General features: G+C 33.2%; 1 protein-coding gene and 1 long non-coding RNA gene across 2 annotated transcripts; both read right to left on the bottom strand.

Annotated features, from left to right (window-relative positions):
- Positions 1-205: 205 nt before the first annotated feature.
- On the bottom strand, positions 206-10,143 carry LOC134234345 (uncharacterized). The gene is made up of 3 exons (XR_009985167.1): positions 9,980-10,143; positions 2,765-2,840; positions 206-1,262 (listed from the first exon to the last, which is right to left on the bottom strand). It is a non-coding gene; the product is annotated as an uncharacterized LOC134234345 (long non-coding RNA).
- A 14,118-nt stretch (positions 10,144-24,261) lies between these two features.
- Positions 24,262-25,905, bottom strand: LOC134234491 (E3 ubiquitin-protein ligase TRIM71-like). The gene has a single exon (XM_062716601.1). The coding sequence runs from the start codon at positions 25,903-25,905 to the stop codon at positions 24,262-24,264; it is 1,644 nt and encodes a 547-aa protein (XP_062572585.1).
- Between the last annotated feature and the right edge of the window lie 282 nt (positions 25,906-26,187).

Genomic DNA, 26,187 nt, shown 5'->3' with positions numbered 1-26,187 from the left:
TGGGTTTCTTGAGAATCCCCTCATCAGAATACAACCCAACATGTAATGTACACCTGTCCAATTCCTCTTGGATATCTTCATCCCTTCAATAGTATATAAACATAAAGGTATTGGACATTCTTCTTGGGTTACTCAAATTTTTTTTCATAAGAAAGAAAACCCAATAGGTTTTGGACATCGGTTCAACTCTTCTTGGATATTACATCCCAACATTAGAATAAAACCCAACAGGTGATGTTTACCTGTCCATTCTTCTTGGGTTACTTATACCCTTCATTAAAATTGTCAACTTTGTCTTGGATATTTATACTCTTGCATTAGATTGCAAACCCAATAAGTATGACATTTACCTTCCCTATTTGAATTCAAATTTATCTGCATAAGCATACATAAGTCCAAAACATATTTAATACTTTAATTCTAACATTCCACATCTCATTCAGTGTATACTTTACAAATAATAGGAAAAATATAAGCATTTTGTGCCTAAACTATTTGGCTTTTAAAGAATTTTATAACCATGTTTGCAAAATTTAAATTTAAATATTGGAACTTGGAGCAAGTCATTACAGGTAGAGCAAGATGCTGAAAACCATATTGATAAATAGATCACACCCTTGATAAAATATTTGCCTTCAGTTGCTAAGATTGTGTTGTATTATATGGAAAATTTCTATAATCCTGTTTATTTCAGATACATGTACAATGCATATTTTCCCTGTAATAAGAAAAGTACTTCTGAGATGTAAAAGAATGGATTAAATAGTAACCGATGTTAAAAGATATTACATGATCTCATTAATCTGGTTTGGAAATAAAAAACTAAGTTTCGAAGCCGATAAAACAGTGTCGCACCAGAAAACTCAGTTACAAGTACAATGAATGAATTCGTTGTATCAAAACTTTAAAATAATTGATGCACTATGTCCAAATCTTTTCGACAAATCGGGATAAAGATATTAAATCAAATCGTCACTGTTATAAGTCTTAGAGCTATAGAAAAGTCATAACATGCCCAAATTTAACATGTAAGATTTGATCCTATAATTCAATTAATGTCAAAATGGTTTTATTTTTGTTTCTGTTCAATACTTTCTTCTTCAGGGTCTCTCATGGCCTATACTGTATGATACCTCCATTGACCCTGCTCTTTTAAATTGCCATATGTTTATCCAGTAGCAGTGGCTATGCTCAGGCAATCTTTGAAATATTCCTCATTTCATGCATCTCCTTCAGTTCTGCCTCTGTCCATTTTATTCATTCTGCAATTAGATAAAGGCATTTCTTTGCCGTATAAAACATGTTTTTCTTGACTACAGCAAGATCACCCTTTATGTTGATCAAACCCAACCAAGAAGTAGAAGTATATTTCTTATTCAGAAATATGTATTGATAAATAAAATGGAAGAAAACTAAATTCTATCAACTCTTTTTTTTTCTTTTATGTCTAACTGCATCTTCATCCTACCCCCCATCCGCCATAATTTTATCAAAATGGAATCATCATTCAACACACAAAACGATGTTGCATATTAATTAGACAGTATGTTAGTTTCTGATTGTTAAGAAGTAGATGTTAAAAAGATTTTACACCCATTCCTTGCAAAATTCCTTGCATAATCTTCAAAAACATCTCTACACTTAATGTTAAGGCCTAAAATAAAAAAGTGTTTGTTTGCAGTTGCCGACCGACCCACTGAAAATGCACTCGACCTAAACTTTTTTAGCCATTTTGTAATATTATTTTTTTCTCCAATTTTTCAGGATATTAAAACTGTTTCATATTCAATTTTTATCTTCATCAATCATTAGTTTATACCAAGAGTGTAGCTTATTCATATAAAGTAGGCCTATGAAAAACTCTATTTTATGTTATCTAACAAAAATCTGGAAACATTTAAAAAAAAATGGCTACCTACCTACCCAGACTAAAAATTATAGGTCGGCAACTGCAAACAAAGTATTTGTTAAGCTTGGCCTAAAGCTTTCACACTAGTATTGTCTTTAGCCCAATGGTTCAGCTAAAGAGGATTTAAAAATGACCCAAACCTTACTAACTGCTTTGAAATTATATTGATAGGGACAGAGACACACTTGACACTCCATCCCCCCTTTCTGGGGTATGCTTTGCACAAAATTTAATTAAAATTGACTAAGCTGGATAGAAGTTGAAAATATTAAAAATTACAGTCAAACAGATTATGAATAACTTTCAGCACATATCAGACATGAAGTAGTGGTCCTTAAATAAAATACACCTACAAGATGAAGCTGTTTTATTCTTTTGAAGTGATATCTAGTATTGTTTCTTTTCCTGTATGCCACCTCTATCAGAACAAAATGTTATACATGTGTTAACATAACCTATGACCGTATAGTACCCCAGTATTTACTTTACAATTAATTAAGTTCTGGAACCAACCCTCAGATGCCCTTAAAACAAATGATTCTAACCTGGTAAAGGGCATCTGAAGAATTTAAAATAAAATGATAGTATAAACAAGCAAACAGTGTGCATGAAAATGTTGGCAAACACTAGAAAAAATACTAAGGTACTTTCTCAACTTAACATGAATACTAAAGAGGTTTTATGTAGCTGTATTGCACATATCAAAAGCATTCCTGCAGTTAAAGGTTGGTTGCCTAGTAGTTATGTAGTATGTTCAAGTTTTTCCCTCTATCTCTTCTAATTTAAAAGCGAAAATGTCTCTAAAAATCTTATGGTTGGCATGAAGTATTCCTGTTCATTTTACTGATTACTTACAATTGTCCTATTTCTGAGGGTCATCTTCTGATGGGTGTGTTCTCTGCAATGTTCACAATTGAAGTTCCTGTTTGACCTGTTACATATTGAAAATCCTCAATGAACATGATTATGGTTTTAATTTCCATTGTAATTATTGATTACTTTTATAAAAAAATCTAAACCAATTTATTGTAACATAATACTTAGGAAAATATTTATGTAATATCAATGGAATCATTATCTCCAGTTATCCTAAAAGCACAAGTAAGCATTAATCATATAAATTCACATAGGTAAACCCATTAGCTTTTTGTGCTATGTATTAAATCATAGTCATCGCTGTGCAATAAAGGGAATCAAGTACTAATCCACAGCTTTGTGGCAATAAAGTTACTATCCCCGAGTAAAAAGTGACAAGCCCAAATATAGAGGCAAAAATTAAAAAGTAACATTGAAAAAAAGTCCATCATGAAAAAAGTCAGGGGCCCGCTTCATCAAAAGTCGTAAAGTTAAGCCTTAACTTAGGCGTACTTCCGGGGATTACGCCAAAATTTAGTCGGGCGTATTCACCAAGTGGCGTAAGTCACTTGCGTTTCACCAAGTGGCGTAAGTCTAGTCGTAAAAGATACGCTTAGTCACGGGACTAAGCCCTTGACAACGTTGCATTGCGCAGGCGCAAAAACATAAACATTGCCCAAAGCGTACACACATGTATAAATTGTAGCACATCAAAGTACAGAATAACACAAGTTATAGATAAATTAATACTTGCACTAATTGAAACATGCATGGGTTTATAGTGTTATGTAAGAGACATGCATCTTTTAAGAAACTAATTTTAGTTTTTTACAATATTTCAATAATAAAAGTCTAATAAATTGAAAGGATGAAAAGGACAGTACATGTACTTGTATTTCGGAATTAAGCAAAACTATTCATTTTGGAAATTTAATTACAGCCATACCCCCTCTTCCCGAAATTGATACAGGTTAATAATTCCAATCTTCATTTTATCTATTGATTTCCTGTGTTTTGATTGGACGAGAACACGTTCCAGAAAATTTTTACACATCGATAAATTCTTTCAATCAGAACTACTTTCTTGACGACACTACTAGGTTATCGTATAAACAATGAAAGCAGTTATTTCTGGGTCTGTTCTGGCTAAATAATGAATACAAGAAACTTTAAATTTAATTAGGGCTTAAACAAAACTGGCAACATACTAGACTGCCTAACTGATGGACGCCGTGAAAATGTTTATTTCACTGTCCGATCACGAGTGTGAATTTTAAAAATCGCTGTCTCAACGTTCATACGTAGAAAATAAGCTCAGTCTGTATCGTTTTGACAGGGAAAAGAAACGTACCTCAAACTCTTGCCCTATTAGCATCAAATTCATATTTACTTTCTATATTGTTCCTCAATATTTGAATAAACAAGTGCAAATTGAAGGCGTCGTCGGTCTGCAATTTTCGCTTTGAGAGTTGTTGTTTATGTCAACATGGCCATGGTCAAAGACGAACTATTCTGAAGTAAACTCGTAATTACGATATTTGTTGACTTAAACAACATTCGATTAGTTGTTATAAGTTTATTTATCGATTGTTTTGACAATTTAAGTTGAACTCTATCGAAATTCATCTCGATTACGTTCCTTTACGGTAAAATGTATTCCTACGCCTTCCAGAAATAACGGATTGTATGGAAGCCTCAAAGAGAAATAATTTAAATATTTTTAAAAATTCGATATTGGAATTATAAGAATTAAACGTTCTTTTTGAAAAATTTATCGATGTGTAAACTCTTGACATTTTACTCACAAACTTAACATAAAAGTGCTTCGCACTTTTATTTAGTTTGTGAGTAAAATGTCAAGAGTTTACACATCGATAAATTTTTCAAAAAGAACGTTTAATCCTATAATAACTTCGCCTTTGATAATAAATTTCATGATTCGATAAATACTGATTCTACTGACAAATACTAATAATTAAGTTTGAGACAGAATGAGATTTAAAAAGTTTAATAAGAAATGCATATGCTAGCAAAAATAATGAAAACAAAATGGAAACGGTTTACATATGAACACATTTTGAGTCAAGAAATAAATTTTACACATTTACCCCTACTATGGTACATGTAAGATAATCCTAAATGTGATGTACCATTTTAAAAGTACGCAGAGAGAGAGAGAGAGAGAGAGAGAGAGAGAGAGAGAGAGAGAGGCGGGTTGGAAAAATGACTACAGAGCTAATCTTACAAAAATTCTCTGCTTGTGTGGTCTCTGTCTTTAAAATTTAGTTACAGCTACTCTTTATTTTGTTTTCATTAAAATGTAAGTAATGCAGGTAATCAAAAACATGTATATTTTCATCTTATATGTGCTTTATATGCGCTCAGATTATCTTATACTATGTAAGATTTGCTCTTTAAAACAAAATTATGAAAATTAAATATGTCTTCTGCATCAATGTTTGTCTGAGAAAAAAAAAATTAGGAATAATTAATTCTTGAACTTAACTGTGTGATTATCACCGTCTTACATCGATATTATAAAAGCAATAATTTATTACCACTTTCAAAAATCTTTTATTGTCTATGAGACCCCAACCCCCTCCCTGGGTTGGGGTCTATGATTCGCCGGGAACATCACTTGTCCCAGATACCTAAGAAAAATAATAATTTTCGTCCTTAACTAAGTAATCAGTACATTCAATGTTAATTAATCTGCAAATTCGGGAGATTCTGAACCCTCTCTCCGACCCCCTCTGGATCTACACATGTGGACGAGAAGTAAATAAGAAATGGAGTTTTCAAACATGACAAAAACTATTTGGTTTTAAGATGGGTTATTTTTTTTTGTAATTTTTGTTTTTCAGAAAATATGCTGTTGGAAAATATTTTTCAAAATAGACAATTTTAATGGGTCTCTTTTTAGTAAATGAAAAAGAAACTAGAGGTACCGTAAGCAATGAGTTCAATAAAAGATATCCCCCCCCCACCTTCCATATAAATATAATGCCAGTGTCCATGTTTTGCTGTGGGAAACCCAAAATATGTGTCGGATGAAAAAGTACAATAAGGCACAATGGCAATATAGAATAAAGATTCTGTCAAAATTTCACCAAATTTCAATCAGTGATATGAAAGGAGTTGTGGATAGAGATGGGTACCCCCAAAGCGTTACAGATGGACGGACGGACATCCCGATTACTAAATAGTATATACATGTACATATACATGTACCGTCCCGCTTTTCAAGCGGGGTGTAGAAATACAGTTATATATGTAAATTGATTTACAATACCACAATCAAATGTGTATGAATGCATTGTCAAAACATAAGGATCTCTAATAAGACAATCTTTTCTTCTCAGCAAAAATTTATCAAAATATTATTTGAGTACGTTATTACTCAAATCAAGTACGTCCCCAAGTAGTTGTAACAACACCCCCCCCCCTCCCCCTCTTCATAATATGTATAATTAAATAATGCATTATTTGTATTTTAAATTCTTCTTTTAGAACTCGCTAAAACTAATAAAAAAGGCCTTATTTTAACTTTACGCCCTAACTTACGCCTACCCATGAGTAGACGTAAAATTTTAGCCTAAATTTAGTCAGGCGTAACGATACACTCTTTAATGAAATGCATATATTTGTGCTAGTCCCGACTTTACGCCGGCGTAGCGCTACGACTGGGCATACGACCTTTGATGAAACGGACCCCCAGGGTATTAACTACAGATGATTCTTTTTAAAATTAAAGTTTAATTTAATTTTCGCTAGTAAAATTTAATCATATATTAATTAATGATTTAAAAAAATGAAAAAAGATTTTAAATATCCCTTTTCTGGTCATTCACTAGTTCGTCTAATTAAAACGAAGCAAAAATCATTTTGTTTTCATCTTGAATCATTAAAGATATATATGACGTATGTACAATGAAAATTATTAGACTAAAACTATTAAAACTTATTATTTGTATCATTACTTTATATAAACATGATAAAGATAGAGATTTTCCGTAAATTACAAAATCTAAGAATAGTGCCGTGGCCCCTTTTTCGGACCCCTCTAACTTTATCTAATTAACTCAAATGTTAATTACTTTACACCTAACTCATACTTTGTTATCTTTGTGGTATATTACTCGCAAAAAATTCACATTGAAAACGGTGCCTTAGTTTTATAAATTGTAATTAAAAAAGCCATATACTGGGTGTTGATTCCGGAATTTTTGCTTATCCGAGCTGGGTTTTAGTTGTGTCACATTAATATTCTGAGAAGGCGGGGCATTTCATCGATCGATTGAAAATATGTAATATTTAGCCAGTTAAAGTGGCTTCTGGAATTGAATACAAAATACAAACTGTATACAGAAAAATAAACACAAAGAATTTCTCAAGGATTACGTCAATTTTTTTAAGGAAAGATGGTACTGGGGGAGGATCTTTGAGATATATATGATATCTATAAATCCAGATCCCCCCCCCCCATTTATGGTCGTTTCTAGGTGGAAATTTAACACTTAATTAGATAAACTGAGCCTACTTGTATATGAAAACGGGGAAAATTCAAATTTAAGAAAAGCTTCTTTATTTTCAAAAAGCAGAGACATATAAAACCATACGTCTCTGCTAAAAGAATAGTGCCGTAATGAAATTTTAAATCTCCATCTCTCTCTCTCTCTCTCTCTCTCTCTCTCTCTCTCTCTCTCTCTCTCTCTCTCGTATTTTTTAAAGAACAGTAAATACTTCTTACAAATAATGGTGTACGAAATATTTTTTGTGATGCTGCATGTGGTGATATCTTATCACTAAAACATTTTTTTTACTGTATGTGCGATTGTTTTTTTTTTTTTTTTTTTTTTTTTTTTTGTTTTGTGGGGGAGGGGGGTAGATGTACCAGTAAGAATTTCATGCCAGTGTTAAACAATCTACATGTACACGTACGTACTTCTACCTCGTGTCCTTAAATTTTTACAGTCAAAAACACTTTGAGGAATGATGCTACTTCGAAGATGGGAGCTAAATCTTTGAAACTCGTTGAGCCTCCAAACGTGCCCCCTAAATCCAAGGACTTAATAAAATAAAATATTGTTACATTTTTCCAATTTTATATTCCATCATCCTATTAAAACACTTGACAAAAAAGAAATAATTTATATGTTGATTAATTGAAAATATACATGTACATGTTAATTATTGCCTAAGTTGGACGCCTTTCGGCGGAATCTACAACCACGTGGTTTATTGATTTTTTGTATTCACAAAGTTACCTGAGTCTACAAATCACGTGCTAAATTGAAATATTAAACAGGTCACAATGAGGTCAATGACATGTAAATACCCGTAAACAGTGAAGAAAACTGTCGGCGTTTTGTACCTTTTTTCAAAAAATTTACCCCGAGCGCAGGCTTGCCCAAAATTTTCCCTTAAATATGTTGAATTTCCAACAGTTCTACACCTTCTATCCTCTTGAGAAATCTGGGCAAGCATGCGCTCACTATGTATTCCATCTCTATAAATCGGAAAAACTTTTAATAACAATGGAGATTCGTGATTTGCATTGACCCCTCTTACAAAACACAGCTTAGTTTATTAATTTTACTCACTTCTTATTTCTGTAATTTTGCAAAGTTGCGATACCCCCCGGTATAGACCTTGAAGAATTGCTTTATTAATTTCATTAGGCTACTTTCTATACCTTATTTTTGCGCAATTTATCTGGGGTCATGTTTTGTACATTAAGCGCAATCATTCTTTAATTTGGATTCTCGGAATTTTCTCCGACTTGGAAGAAAATACAAAAGATTTAAATAACACGTTACAGAGAAGATAAAATCGTTTTATAAGGTGTTTTCCGTGTTCAGAATTGTATGAAAAGCTTTAATTTAAATGTATTAACTATATTTCTTTACTTAATTTTGTATTTTTCAAAAATATATTTTTTGATCAGTTACGCCATATATGGCTTTAAAAAAACGCTACATAATTGCATGACACGTATCATTGAGCTGATTGAGTGAATGTATATAATTTAATAACGAGATATCTGTGTGGCATATATGTACAAGTAAATATTGCTATATTAAACAAAGGAAAGGGGGGAATTCAAATTAGGAAATAAAAGATCGTTTTTTTAGTAAATCAGTCTTGTAGTACTGCAAAACGGATGCAGTTGTGGAGATTTATGGATAATATGAGGATGCTGTCTGGAATACTTCCATGTTAGGGAATTTAATAGCAAAAAAGAGTGAAAATATCGGTGGTGCTTTTCAGGTATTACATGTGTATTTTAAAATTCCTAATAGCCCAAGGGGATTCCTCAGTGCAGAAAACCACTAGCCCCATCCTCAAAAATGGAAGCCCCGGGTGTAGCGCGATGCTAATTACACAACCATCATGTGAAATAGTTATAGTAGCCCTATATCAATTTCTTTATTGTTTTAAATTGATTAAAACAAATGACAAAAACAATAATTTAAAAAAAATCAAAATAAAGCAGACACTCAGTCAAAATCAAAGACAGAAAGAAGCACTGTTTTGACTGAAAGTTTTTCAGTGTAACAGAATTTAAAAAGTGGCTATGCGTTGTATATAGTGAGGCCACGCTCCTACTAGCAATAGCTAGTGGGTTAACCCTTTAGCTTATTCGGTAGAGCGTTGGATTTTAAATCTGAGGGTCGTAGGTTCGAGCCACAGTGTGGACACCCCCTAGCTAATCGGTCATATCAGTAATACAATGAATCTCTTAAGTTACATATCAGATGAGGTAAACTTACATACAATTATTTAGTTGTTGTCAATTATCCCATTTATCATCATCTCAGCTCACTTTGCGATTGTAATACTGTCTACATTGGTCTACATGAACCGATAATTTACAGCTGATTTATGAACACACGATTGTTAAAATTTTCATTTCCCTTTCCAATATACATTGTCAGAACATACTTAGTTGGTTATGATATAAAATCAAATAATAAACACTTTAGATTTATTAAAGATTATCTAACAATATACGATCATTTACTAAATACTTCGCGCCCTCAAGAGAGTTAAAAAGACAGAGAAAATTCAAAATACAAACAAATGCAACTTAGGATTAATTGTTCCGATATATCTATTTTGATTTTGTGCACAATTGTTTTCAAAATTACATTAAAATGTATTTTCCTTAAACAAGAACCAAGCAATGGATAAATATTAATCGAATAAACTTACCTTTTCTCTTGTCAATCAGAAAATCTTGTTGACATTAAGTGTTTCTTAGTCGCCATATTTTTTTTCCATGAAAACAAACGTTGTTATGATCAGGATCAACCGAAGTTGATTTTCGGAACTCTCGAGAATTTAGAGTTCCGAATGTAAAACTGAAACAACAAAACACGGTGCGTCCGTGAAAGCAACTTTTTTGGACACTTTTTTGGACAAATCGTCGTGTCCAAGTTTTGTTGGGTACTAACCTGCAAATACCCAATTAGGGTGTTTTAAGCATATTCAGCGACACTTCTTATTGGGTATACCCAATAAGCAAAAAGTACCCAATAAGTACAATCTTGGCATGAAAAATACCCAATAAATGCACTCTCGTAAACACGGACGGACGGACGGACGGACGGACGCAGAGGAAACCTATAGTCCCCTCTGGTTTCACCGGTAGGGGACTAAACTAATAATAAAATAAACGTCAATCAGGTTGTATCTGCTTACAAGGGCATAGAACTAACAAAATGATTACTTTAAACGAGACTTAGGGAATTTTTGTTTCATCAACTTGCCTATTAATCAATAATTTAGCTCGTTTAAGATATTGCTCATACGTGGAGCATGCTCTTGCGTAGCAGATCAACTAAAATATATACTCCGAATGCAGGTGATGAAGGTATATTGCTGTACAAGTAAGGGAAGTTGACTACAGAAAAGTAGGAATGTAGGAAACAATATTAAGTGGATATGAAAACTGTTGCAAGAAAGCATAATAATTGAATATATTTTACCATGTATCTTTAAATGTAAGGTACGTAGATACTCATTCACGGCTTTTTCTCAATATTGTAATGGAAACACAACACAAACTCTTTACAACTTACTGAATAATTACGCAATATAAACTTAATGTTCACGAGATAGAAATATGTTAACGTTTTTTACCATTTCCCCGCAGGCAATTTATAGCATAGTACGTTTTTCTCTAACGTTTAGCTTAAAATAATATCATGACGCATCATTCAAATAAAAAAGAAAGCTTTCTTATTTCATGAGATTCCAGCTAGTGTGAAATAGAGGGAATTTAAGCATTAAATTGAAAGAATAAATGAACTTTTTCAAGTCCGTGACAATGCGTGATTGCGGGGAAACGGTATATGCGTGATTTTGCGTTTGAAATAGGAAATGGTATATACGCTTAAATGCGTGACTGCGGGGAAGGGGTTAAAGCTGTAACTTTATTTAAAGTAGTATGTGCTGTATCTTCGAAAATTTTATTTTGCTGGCAAAAATGTGCTATTATGATTAATTTGTATGTAATTTAAACCCTTATGACTAATAAACCCAAATAAAGTTTAAAAATATTTCAGAAGAAATATCTCTGTACAACCGAACATAACTTTTAATCATTATTGTACAGGACGACAATAATTGACTTTTACGTACTTATAAAGGCACGCTCTCGATATAAAGAAGCAGCAGCACTTTTCAAGTTAAGGAACATATTCTTTATTTATAATCAAAAATTGGTCAAGTAGCATTTTTTTAGTGTATGCCCTTGCGAAAGAACGATATTTTAGGCATTTCGATGTAAAATAAACGTAATCTGAACATAAAAACACGACAAAATCATTTTAATTAAAAACATTCTCTCAATAGTTCATGAATAATCGCACTAAACAAAGGATATATTATGGTATCATTAGCCTATTTAAATCCTGTAAATAATATTCTGTTTTATAGAAAAACGCATTTGTCATTGTTAAAAAAAATCCCAATATGCTTCTCACAGCATATGAAATACGTCATATTTACCAAATTGATGTCATGATTAACAAGATCATCAAGATCAGAGATGTGTTTATAACCAGTTGTATGGGATTTAGATAACGACTTTTGATAATGCATTGATAAGTTTTATTGCTGCTCATTATGCTAATACAGTTTAAAGTTGCAAAGTATTTCATTTTCGGGTTTAATGAGTAATGCATAAAAGAGCATATTTTTTGTGTGATGTAACAGTAAACTTTCCCCGTATATTATTCCCCGCCTCCTTTTTCAAGTCTTAACAGTGCTGCATTTGAGATGTAGTTTTAGTTTCAGCAGGTTGGTCAGTGTGGAACAGAGTTCTACTTTACGCTACACAAAATATTTGGTCTCTCACTACCTTACCTGTAATCAGATTTCTTGCTGCTTTAAATTATATCCATATATTCCCGATCATAACATGAAGTCAGAATAGAATTAATTTAAGGGGACCGACTATAGTTTCCATTGCGCAATATTTTGGGCATCATAGTAAAATGAGGCGTATTTACTGTTTTAATGCAACCTTTTTTGCTTAATTATTAAGATTAAACAAAATTAAGAAATTATAGGTATAAAAATGTAATTACAATTTGATGTAACTGATTTTTTAACCGATTTTGCAAATGATAGGTAGGTTGACGCCGTTGCAGCGTGTTTTTGACGTTATGATAATCTGTAGCTCTTAAAAAACGTGTGATAGAATATTATTTTATAAAAAAGTAATAAACATACGCACTTGAAACTTAAAACACAGAAATTTTAGAATATCTTCAATATTTTTATTATGTTTTCAAGTGAATCCATTGTGTACGTCATATTTTGTAATACTCTATAAAAATAGTAAAATTTGCTAATTTTTTGCATTTTGAAATTCCCCCTTAGGTAACAACACGGTAGAATTTTGTGTCTCTTACATATATTGTATAATATAGTATTACTCATCAACTATTATATTTTGAACAAAATATCTATTGTAGTATTTCTATAATTTGCTTTAAAGTGCTAAAAATTGGCATTTTCCTATATACATTGTAATCCTCTTGTAAATGTACGTGTATTTTGAGACGGTTCCTCAAAAATACCTGGACTGTAGATCTCCCCCAAACTCTGCATGTACGCTGAAGTTAATGCAAGTTATAAATGGTATAAAAATTAGTTATTGTATACACACAATAAAACTATAGTCAGCCCCCTTTAATAATATACATTAATTTTCCACCGCGGGTTGATCGTTAGTGTTGCATTTTTCAATATCCGATTTTCTGCGTCGATAACACCTGCAATTGACTCATTTATATACCATTGAACAGAAGATATTTGTTATTTGTAAATTATATCTTGCTTTTCTGAATTATTCAAAACTTGGAGCAAACTTCTGAATTATTTAAAACTTGGGGCAGTTTACGTTATTTTATAAAGCGCTTCGCGGTTTATAAAAAAGCGTAAACTGCCCCAAGTTTTGTTATATCGTATAATAGTTGAAATAAGAAAAGTTGAAATAAACTTCATTCCTTATTATTTAATTTCAGAATAGACAAGGAGACAATTTTTCCCCAGAATAAGGCTTCACATTGATTAAATTTTAAAAATAACGTCGAAGGGAGTAATACGTTCCTGACGTAACCCATTGTGACGCAGGCAACTTATGTTAGTTATACAAAGTGGGCAAAATCTTTTATCCAATCAAATGGCATGTTACAAGTAAAATTAAATAATTATTAATGTTTGTCGAACGGGTATGCCAACTTTCACCGAAAGACGTTAGAAATAAGAATATACAAACTGTCTCAAAAATTTCCGAACAGCCCTCTTGCATTAACATTTAAGCAAACAGAATATTAAAATTTGCATTTAGGATGTCCAGTAAAGTGCATTTAATTTAATTATGATTTACTACAGCACAAAAAATTTTTACTGTACCATAGGAAACAAGTAGGCAACAAAGATAGATGTTGAAAAAATATAATTTCAGAAAACATCAACAGCCTTAAATTTTGGGGAGGGAAATATCTTTTGTTTACTTATACTTATATAAAAAATATCAAGCTGCATTCTCACAAAAAAATTAAACTTATAATTTTATAAATACATATGTATGAAAATCATAGAAAACCTGTCGTCAATGCATAAAATTGAATACATTTATTTACCTCTATAATTGTATGCAAAAAACAGGGTGTTTCCAACTTTCCATTTTGACAGTTGTCTTTTTTTTCTAGTCGAGAAGGAGAGGACTTCCGCCAGTCTCAAACAATGCCAGGATCTTCTGATAGAGGCAAAGACAGTGAAAACCCAGCTGATCTCCAAGCCATTAACAGTAAAGTGGATGGTCTACAAAGGGGGAGAAAGGAGGTACATGTAGGAAAAAAATGAAAACATGAAATAGCTTGGCCTTCTTTTTTGTTGGCAAGTCAATTCGCTCTCCTATTTTCCCTTTCTTTTTTTTTTGTTTTTTTTCCGTCTATAGCCTTTACAATTTTTTGGTGGATACTGTAGCATTATATTCTAAACATGAATATGTATTGTTATCACATACAGCATTATTTCATAAGAAATAATTGCTAAACAAAACAGTCATTTTGTTCATTTGATAGATTATATAAATTACTTAAGGAAAACACTGGTTATAGTTGTGAATTAATGGTTAATGCTATCACGTCATCATTTGTATGAATTGTATTGAGAATGGACCCTGTCTTGTCTATTTGATTGATTGTTTTGTTATCTCCACTGATAAAGATCTCATCTCTCCCAGCACACTGCACTCTCCGCAGTTTATGCCAAAGTGCATAAGACTTTGTATTGTGCTTAGTTCCACAGGGTCATTCATCATTTCAGCATTCTTGCTTTTTTCACGTCATCTTCTGTCTGAAGAAAACCTAACATATCAACAATTCTGTCTTGTTCTAAAATACCAGCAAGGAAAGGTGGACATGGAAAAATTGGCATTTTAAGTCCTCCTCGGATATCACCATTTCTTGATTTATAATTCATAATTGCTATGGCATCATTTCTTCCAAGAACATTTTTTTTATTCTGTATTATTTGACTAAGTTCCTTTTCAGTTTTTTTTTAGTTATAGACGTGCACTTCCTGACAGCTTCTTTCTTCTCTTTTGTTACTTTGTTTTTTAGATAAATGTTAACTTCATGTACAGCTTTGCAGAATTTATCATCTTGTTCGTCTATGGCAGACAAAACTTTGTCAAACTCTACAGTGCTTGTGGCAGGGTTGACATTTCGATATTTAGGAACAATTGCATTTTCCATTTCTTTTGTGTCTGCCAGGATTTGTTGTTACCGTTTTTGAAGAATTTCATCAATATCTGTAAATTTATGATTTTTGTGTGAACCCATTGGACAATAAATGCAAATTTGTATTTCACAGTCTTGGGAATACATTTCACATCGCTTTTTCTCATGTGTTAGACAGGTCGGGAGAAAAACGGTGTATTCCTTTTTAAAAGTGTATCTAACAACTTCATGTTCTCTTGATTTGTCGGCAATATGCTTTGGTACACATGAGAGGCAGAAGTCTACATGACAAAGATTGCACTGATGTTCTACAGGGTTGAAACACAACTGGCAGCAAATAATATCCTGTCCCTGGGCATTGGCCATATCTACGGTGAACTAGGATTAGAATAGAACCATATTTACCTGGTTGTATTATATCTTATTGATGCAATCATTAATTTTACAAATTTAATTATTATTTTCATGCTTACGCATAGACGGGTCATTCAAAAAATATGCAGACAATACTCCTCATTGTCATATTATTTCAGATTCCCTATAAATCAAACAAACAATATAGATGTTATTTTGCTTGTTTAATATGGCGCTTCTGGCCGCGGTGATCAATTTGCTGGGGCTACCACAGGGCTGCCCCACAATCAACAATCAATACAACAAATGTGACGACCCAAATCGGGCGGATCATGCACTGGGTAGGTCACAAGTGCATGAACGTCACCAATGCAATAATCAATCAAATTCAATCAATCAATTATTAATCAATCAGTCAATCAATCAATTCAAATATCAATCAAGTCAATTACTTGTCAATCAATCAATTATTAATCAATCAATCAATTCAAATATCAATCAAGTCAATAAACAATGGAATGAGCGTAAGAATATGTGTTGCACTCGTCCAATTGCGTTGAGGTGCGACGGAATACGCCACTTGCAAGGGCCATGACTACTCGTGTCTACTACGAGTAATCATGGAACTGCAACCGCCACCAATGGGGTGCCAAGAACCATGGTGACGGCGGCAGTACCTCAACGCAAATGGTCACCGTCGACCAGGGCCTGCTCATTCACCAATAAAAATTTACAGAATAAGTGATTACACAAGTTTTACAAAAGGAGCCAAGGACTTGTCCGTATAAAACAACTACTATTTCCTCTAACATTGTTGATACTTACCGACACTGTATTTTTCCATTGGTTACTTGTATAAATTACCTAAAAGGCTGTAACTCTTTTATGGCTTTTAAATCATTAAAACACCTCTTACCAAGTTTCCTTGAGTGACAAAGCAATATAGAACTTAGAAAAATATAACTATCTTTGCAAGTGTTGCTTATAGTTGTCTTAAAGGATTGTGTACTGAAATAAACCAAAATTGGAACAGGACAAGATACTGTAACGGTTTCACCTCTTCGCTTAAGGTACTAAGCTACTTTTAACAACTTTTAACAATAACAATGTGTCCTAATACCCCCCCCCCCCAAACCGATCCCTTTATATACCTGTCTATATAAATTAAGACCCTTCTTTAGTTCTTCACAATTTATGAACCAAATATCGATTAGTAATAGGGAAAAAATAGAAGACCAGTAAAGAGTGTAAAAATAGGTGAACACATGGTAAGCCTAATATTTTGACTCGAAATGGAGCAGCCCGTTATTCGAATATTCGGCTATTCTGATACCAGAAGTCTGACAAACTTACTATTGGATTAAACGGGATCCACTGTGCATTTATTAATGTTTAAACAATATGCTTTTGAAAAGCAGCAATTTTCAAAATTATAATAACCTTGTCCTCCCTGTAGCATTCTGATGGGAAATGTGTAGTATTTGCTTCAGTAATTGAAATGAGCGAGATTTAATATTTATCCTACAAAAATGAAAAATATATTTTATAAACTATCCAATACTGTCTAAACCCGCCCGCAATTTCTGTTAATAAGGGGGTTGAGCCAAACGTCCCATTCAACCTCTCATATAAAGCTTCGATTAAAGAAACCGTATATTTTAGATTTATATTGCATCTTGTCAACCGGGCAATTTAACTCAGATAAAACAAAAACAAGAATTGTAAGAATGTTGACCAAAAAATATTGTTCGAAGAGAATAGTTTCCTCTCAGAAATGATGATGGTAATAGTAATTTATATCAAGTTTACTTCCTTAACTTTAAACCTTGAAATGCATATTTGGTAATTAAGGAAAATCCTAACTTATACGAATCTGGTTTAAATTATTTTATACATGCCTTTGTTATGTTTACTTGAGGTTGTTGAGCATATGGAATTTGGTATATCGTTATATTCATGCGAAAATTAATATTTGTCATCTGCAAGTTTGATTAACTTAAGCTAGGTCATTGTATGCTGACACACAGAGTGATACACCCAATTCTTAGTTGCCTTAACAGTAAAAAGGAATTGTTTTTATTTTTGTACAAATTTACTTTAGATGTATAATCCATTTCAAAAGAGCATGATTCTTTGTATTTTATTTTTAAAATTTTGCCAATAATTTTGGTAAATTGATATTACTAAAATTGGGGTATACCTGTCCCAAAGACTGCTTTGTAAAACTTATTTTGATCAATCATGATAAAACATGTGCCTTATCAATTAAGTTCCCATAGATATTATCCTATCCAATACAAAATGGCATAATAAAATCATTTGAGAGTTATTATGATTATAAAAAATTAAGGTATTTTGTGATGCAGACTCAAGATCAATCTGTTGATTTTGTGTATTGGTGCAAAACTACAATATAAAATATCCTACATTAAATTTTGGCAATTGAATTTTGAGGGTTATGTACTCCGAAACAAGTTGTAATGTATGACAATAAGCAAACACCTATGTCTTTTATGGCTTTTTCATTGGTTTATGTTACTTGAGAACTTCCTTAAACAATGCTTCTTATACGATCAGTCACACATGCAAAATAGTTCAGATAAGTTGGTGGGCTATGGACATACCTATATGTAAATGAAAATGGATTGGTCAATGTACAACAATTTTGAATGATAAAATTATTTAAATATATGAGAATATAGAGTCTGGAGTATGATGTAGGTCTGAGACATTGAATACATTAAAGATATGTTACTGTTAAATACTCAATTTATTTCGACATAACTCTCATTTATTACCATTAGGCTTAGCATGTACGGGTGGAATGTGTCCTAATTTATGACCTTAAATTTTGGTAAGAATTATTTCCCTTCATTTAAATTAATTAAAAGAATTAATTTAAGATATTTAATTTAATTTGATTTGATTTGATTTTTTTTTTATTTATTTTCTAATTTATTTATTTTCTAATTGCCATTCTATTTCTACTGTTTTCATACATCTTTCCACCCCAGCATTTAATTAAAATATTCTATTATTTTAATTTTTATTTGTTTAAAGATCACTTTCCCCCAATGCAATCTTTGTTAATTAAGTACTGCTAAGTTGCTCAATTTTGTTTCTACTGGGCAATGCTTGCTCGACTATAAAATGCTTTAAAATGTCAGAGTATTACGACATTTAAGGGTAGATAATTTAGTCCTATTAGAGATTGAAATTATTAAAATTTTTATTTAAATGCTTATTTACAAGCTTTAATTTGCATTCCAGACAATCCTATCAAGTTATTAAAAACTCAATCTGAGCAGAATGATTTATTTTCTTATCAATTTGTGAAGTTTAATTTCATTTTTAAAGGACCAGTATAAATCTCGAGGCATGCCGAGATAAAAGTAAAAGCTTCTTACCCTTGTGCGACTCTTATGCCTTGTACTAATATAATTTATAATTTGCTCCTTGTTTGTGGCTGAACCCAGCATATCTATTCTAGGGCATATGAATGATTGATTATTGCTGCTTTATGCTACGGTTTATGAAGCCAAATTCTACATCTTTCTTGTCTACAATATGTAGAACCTTAGTTACCCTGAGGCAAAAAGCTCACTCTAAAAGACTTAAAATTGTATTTTTTATAGCTGTTGACCAGGTGGACAACAACAATTTCCATGGTTAACCATTGAGTATCCTCATTTTGAGGTACCCCCCACCCCCCTAAAAAAAGAGAAAAATCAGTTCATGTCCTTTTATTTTTCGGCAAAATATTATCTGTTTATGCCTTTAAGCATTTTCTTAAAATGTTCTCATAGACCAGTAAATAAATGAAACGATACCAAACTGCAAAATGACTCATAACAATGATGATATTAACCAACATCCTTTCGGTACTTTCAGTACTTTGATTACTGCAGAAGTGAAAGTGACGCAATTCTCGTGAATGTTCAATAGTCAAGGACATTTAAAGACTATTAAATTTTGGCAAAATGTGCAAGTACTAAGTACCCTCTTCAGGCTTCATAACATTGGAAAACAAAGCTTAAAACGGATTAGTATGCCTGACTTCACCTTTCTGCGCTTGACCCCCCCCCCCCCACCCCAACCCATAAGCGAATCGGAAATTAATTACATTTTACTCCTAAAAAATAATTACTTAAGTTAAACCATCCCTTGACTTCCATATGTTTCATATTGCTGTTATCTATCATTCAAATTATACCATATCGTGTAAATTCAACCAATTAGCCGACGTTTGATCTTGACAAAAATATCTTGCAAAATCCGAAGTATAATTACACCATCGGCACGTCTAACTTGGCTAGAAATCACAAACCATGATAGTTACTCATGAAATTAAACTTATTTCATTACGAAAATTAAAATATTGCAACAATACAACTTCACAAAATTTTCCATGACCTTACCGTTTTATCGATTTATCAAGAAAGGAAGAGGAGGAAACAACTAAGTATTAGACTAGTACATGTAAATGGACCTAATTTTCCGGATTGATAGATTGGGACGAAAGGTACATATAGTTATATATCTGTAAGGGCTTAAGATATCCGGAATGGAAGGACATAGGGTTACTGAAATAAACTCACTTATCCGAGACAGGCTCGTATAAGTGGTATTATTATTACAAGATTAAAGATTAACACATTTTCTTCAATATTTTTTTTGTCGAATTGTGAAGCTTCATTCCATTTGGTTAATTTGAACTCATTATAGCCAATTTTCAAAGCAATATATTTTTTAACCATGAGCACGGTTAACTAACATTGTAAGATCAAAAACAACGTCGACACTCTAAATTACTTTGATTTTTAATTTCATACGCAGTCTGTAGTGTCTGTGATGATGATGGAAATTGACCATTTGACCTAATTCTGACTTGATGCAGGAATCTTACCATTTTGTCTTTATCAAGGAATTTGACCAGTTGACCATAGTCTGTCTTTATGCTGAAAACTGACCATTTGACATAATTCTGTCTTTATGCTGTATACTTAGCTTTTGACCTTATTCTGACTTTCTTTTGATGTTGTAAACTGACCATTTAATGACCTAATTCTGTCTTGATGCTGGAAACCGGTCCTTATGCTGGAAACTGACCGTGTGACCTAATTCTGACTTGATCCTTACAGAGAGCCCATTGTCATTGTGGGGGAGGATGAAGATCCCTCTGCCATGGGAGGGGTGGAACAGGAAAACGTTCCCTTTCCCCAGCTCTACCTCCCTGGGGGGGGGGGGAGGGCGTCCCAAATATAGCTCAGGGTCAGTACGACTTGATGTCCTCACTGAGACAATCTCAGGAGAGCTTTAGGGCATCTCAAGAGCTGCTGAGATCATCTCAAAAGGGAAGTTTGTATTATAGCTGTATGACTGTATTGACTGTATACTGTTTAACGTCCCTCTCCAGAATATTTCAGTGATATGATGACGTCACCATTGCCGGTGAAGGGCTGCAAATGTAGGCCTAAGGATCTTTAGGATCTTTATCTTGCCACCACTGCTGTGACTCGGGGCCTCGGTTTATACGGTCTCATCCGAAGGACCGCCCCATTTAGTCGCCTTTTACGACAAGCAAGGGGGTATTGAGGACCAGTTCTAACCCGGATCCCCACGGGGTTAAAATTGTACGTTTTCCATACAAATTGTTACTCCATTATCTATACACCGAATTGACAACGGATTTTTTCTGTTATTTCCTGATCATGACAAGGAGCACACGGCGGATGTGACCGTTCAGCAAAGGATGCTCAGTCCTCCATGACACCTGATCCCATCTCTGATGTTTTGGAGGTCCGTGTTTGCTTTGCTCCTATTTTGTATAGTTTTATGGATTTTAAGATTGAATACTGTTCGTTATCTCAATATCCTTCATGAAATATCTATATAGAATTATTGAGTCATTACTTATGCTTCATTATGAAAATTTTCCTCAGGAAAATTAAATTCTGCAGAGATTGCTTAGACTCTTGACCCCCAACTTAAATTTGCAGATGACATCTATGAAAACGCCAATATCTACATGTATTGGTCTTAATACAGTATATTGAATTCTAAGTTTAAATACTACCAAGCCTTAGTTTAAGAAATGTTTATATGCATGACAATATGTTTATGATAAAACAAATATCTGATGATCTTAGAAAAGTCTAATGAAGTGTCAGCTAAGAAATGTTCAACTTTAGTTTAGGAAATGCATGTTTACATGTCAACATTATTTTATCAACAGTTTTGAGAAGATCCCAGGAGGGCTTGTTAAAGAGTGATAGTTACCATAGCAACAGTAAACAAAGCAGCACCAAATCATCAAATCACCATCACCGACCTCAACGACATCATCACCATCAGTTTCACCAGGTTCGTGATAGGTCTAATCAAAATATCTTCTCACATCAGGGTCAGCCGAATGTTTATGACCCCTCTCACCATGGTAACACATACATACCGCATCATGTGACTTCGGGGGATCATTTTATGTACGGGGAAACTCCAAAGAGACAGGAAGCAGAAGGCGGGGCTGATGAACATTCAGATGTCGGGGTGTACCTGGGCATTACCATTATCATCATCCCCATCATTACATCGGATATTACAGGTAAATATTTAGGTTTTATCAGTTCCTTTGCATTGAAATAATTGTTATAATGTGACAATATATAATGTAAATTGTTGAATAATTTAAAAAAAAAAAAACTGTCTAATCCAACATACACTGGGAGACACATTTGTCAGAATAGACAGCGTGTTGGTTAACAGGATCTCGATTCTCTAAATCTGGGCCGATATTCGGCCCCGTTCCCTATGCAAAAAAAGGTACCATTTTTTCCAATAGAAAGGTGTAAATTTCCCAATTCCTATAGCAAAATATTTTTATAAAAAATAAAAGTTATTCAAACCACGATAAATTTGACCCCTGAAAAATATGTGATTCTACAGAAAGATCTGATGGGGAATATTTTCCCTGATGTTTTAAAATTAAAATACTCTAATGGAACACTTAATTAAATGTCAAAACAAGAAAGGAATAAGATAAGTTCAACAGTAATATTCCATATGTTTTATTTGCACAGTTTCCAGTTGAGGAGTTTGACAACAGACAGTTTGCTCAGCTTTAAATCCTGTATAAAGCCCGAGGCAGCAAACATGAGGAGATCATCCGAGACTTTGAACAGTACAAGCAGGAGACAAGCAGGGAGATCAGGATATACAAACATCAATTCTCCCTAGCAAAAAGTAACTGTTAATTTATCACATCTCAATGGCTTAACTAGTATTGACTCTATATCTAACAGGCTCATTCAATAAAATTTAGGTAATTGTATCACATCTGAAATGCTGAATCAGTATTGACTCTATTTTGAATGGGCTGAAGGCACTGAAAACATTCACTGAATTCTTTTTTACTCTGTTTCACTTAAACTTTTTAAGAAAAATTCTGTACATTCAAACCTCTTTATCTCATTCTCATTCTTAGTGAAATAAAAACATCTTTGATATTTTCATGGATTTGAAGCATCAAAGATTAAATATTTGAATAATAAAGTGGTTGAGTGTACAAAATCACCTTGGCATGTCCATGGTATTCAAGATATCTTTGTTGGAGACACAGAAGTTCAAATCCCTAGTATAATAATAACCTGTAGTTAATGATACCAACATTTTATTTTTTTTTTAATAGGATAGGAAAAAGAGATGACATGAATTTTTCAATTTATTTTATAAGAAAATACATTATGTACAAAAAAGTCCCTCAAAATTAAATGTGTTGGGGATAAAAAATTTTTAACACACACTCAATACACTACATTTACAAAATGATTCACAAACTGATTATAGTGAATTGAACTTACACTTTAACTTAGAAAAAAACAGGATACAAACAACATAGTAAAACACATAATATAAAACACCCCAAAAAAACTCGGTTTTCTGAAGCAGTCACGTTTTTGTATATGTTGCAAAACTCAAGCTGTGAAGACCTTAAAAACTGAAACACACTGTTATCATATAGAATAAGATGACCATTGTTGGATATCCATGGTCAATCTCACATATGCATATTTGAATCGATGAGTGTATAATATATTGAGGATGGGTTTCCATCAATGACAACAGTAGGAAAAATATCAATCAATGTTTCTAATACAGGTGAGAAGAAGGGGACCTCCACCAGTCTCAAACAATGTCAGGATCTTCTGATGGAGGCCAAGACAGAGAACGCCCAACTGAAGGGGAAACTCCAGGCTACCGAGAGTCAGGTGGAGGCCCTACAAAGGGGGAAAGAGGAGGTACGTAGTGAATTGATAGAGGCCCTACAAAGGGGGAAAGAGGAGGTACGTAGTGAATTGATAGAGGCCTTGCAAAGGGGGAAAGAGGAGGTATGTAGTGAATTGTAGAATTTGGGTGGCTTTTCCTCTCACAGGGCTTCACCATTCACAACTCAGACACAATGACATCACGGGAAGTTGAGATGTGTATAAGATACACAATCTTTCATTTCGGATGGCTTTCTTCTTGGTAAATAACAGTAGTCAATTTGGTTTCCTTATTGCCTTTTCCTCCCTTCCCTCTCCTTTCTTTTCGTTATTCATTTTGTAGCCTTTGTTTCCTGTTGATATTTCAGCAATATTTTCTAAACATTTAATAACATTTTTTAACTGATAATGAATTACATTAGGTGCCTTTTAATATAGTTACACAATGCAAATACTACTTGTAGCACTAAGAATATCTGAGTTATGAGTTTGTGACATGGTTCTTAATACTTGACATTGTTTTTTTTTTTCACTGAGTAAAATACTGCAGTCATGGGAAACTTGATGAGACAAAGAGTGTAATTTTGTCGGTTTTTTTCTTTATCATTCATAATTGTCATCACTCTAGATATTTGATAATCTGAATTTTTCCACTTTTGCTTTCTCCAATGAGAAGATTGTGATCTTCATCAATACTAATACTGAGTCTTCCGTTACATAGATTCTCTATATAACGGACAAAGTTACCATTACAGTCTATGATGTGGACCACGTTGTTTGAGAGATCACTGATAAGTATTTGAGTATTGACATCAGTAGAGATATTACATGGTTCAAACTCTCTGTACTTTGATTGGTTAAAGAGATTGCCTTTATACTTGAATCTTAATCCCCCAGAAGAATTCATCACAACAACTGCCTTCCCTTTATTGTCTGAAACACAGATGTCACCATTGCCATTCTCAGTCAGGAGAAGCACATTTGTATCACCAGTAGAAAACAGAGGTTGGCCCTGACTGTCATACTGAATCTTTCGAATCTCTGTGGTCCCTGAGTATCTAACAACTTTACTCTGTGTTTTATCCATAGATCGCATACTCACCAGCAGATCTCCATTATCTGTGTAACAAAGACCGACAGGAAACCAATTGAGTATGCTGAATAATACATTCACTGCCTTCTTATTATAAACATAAATGTCTGCATTTTGTTTATGAGCATAACTTATGGAATGCACTGGTTCCATTTGTGAGTTAATCGTTAATGCCCACACAATAGCATTTGTATGAATTGTTCTTAATATGGATCCAGTCCTGTCTATCTCTTTTATTGTTTTGTCACCTCCACTGGTCAAGATCTTATCCCTCCCAACACACTGAACATTCCGTAGCTGATGCTCAATACCAAATTCCTCATGGTTTCCATAAGGACTTTGTATGGTGCCTAGTACCAAAGGGACATCAATCATTTTCAGCATTCTTGGTTTTTCCTGCAGTTCGTCCCTAGTCTGAAGAAAACCAAACATTTCTGTAATATGGTTTTCTTTAATAATACCAGGAAGTAACATTGGACAAGAAAAACTTTGTAAATGTGGGCCCTTTCTGAAATCCCCATTTCTTGATTGGTATTTAAGTATGGCTGTGGCATCATTATCATTTAGAATATCTTTATTTTTGGTAACAATTTGGTTGACTTCTTTTTCAGCTTTTTCTGCTAAAGACTGGCTTTCCTTGTTCTTTCTTATAGCTTTTTTCTTTCGACTGCTTACTTCTTCTGTGAGTTGAATGCTTTTTTCATGTACAGCTTTGCAGATTTTATCTTCTTGTTCTTTAATGGTGGAGAGAACTTTGTCAAACTCAGCAGTTGTACCTAGACTGATGTTTCTGTATTTTGGAACAATTGTATTTTCCAACTCTTCTGTGTCTGATAAAAGTTTTTGTTTATGATCTTGAAGAATAATTTTGATATCAGTAAACTCATGCTTTTTATGTGAATCCATCAGGCATTGAACACACATTGGTGTTTTACAATCTTTACAGTACATTTCACATTGTTTCTTTTCATGAGCATTGCATTTTGGGAGAACAATAGTGTCTTTTTTTCTGGAAGTGTATCCGACAACTTCATGTTCCCTTGAATTGTCATCCATGTGTTTTGGTATGCAGGACGGACAGAGGTCCATATGACAAAGATTGCAGTGATGTTCTACAGGGTTTGGACAAAACTTACAGCAAATGATGTCCTGTCCCTGGGCGGTGGCCATACCTTATGTGATGTTGCAAATTGTAAAGTATCTACAATAAAATATGTTCAAATCATCTAATGTGATCTGGGATTTAAACAAACTAACAAAATTTACCTGAAGGTTGAAGTACATAGTAATGATGTACATATGTTATCATTGAATTTCATAGATTTAATTCTGTCGTTGATGCATGTGCATACATCATTTTTAGACACTTGTACTGTAAGCAAATCAAATATACAAACTCACAAATTAAAAAAAAAATATATATTATATTAAGAAATTAAAAAAGAATTCTGA

The sequence above is a fragment of the Saccostrea cucullata genome, unplaced genomic scaffold (genome assembly GCF_032062105.1).
Source record: "Saccostrea cucullata isolate Sc308-1 unplaced genomic scaffold, CSIRO_AGI_Scuc_v1 ctg776, whole genome shotgun sequence".
Classification (NCBI taxonomy): domain Eukaryota; kingdom Metazoa; phylum Mollusca; class Bivalvia; order Ostreida; family Ostreidae; genus Saccostrea; species Saccostrea cuccullata.
The sequence above is the reverse complement of the archived record's forward strand: the minus strand, read 5'-3'. Positions and strand labels throughout refer to the sequence as shown.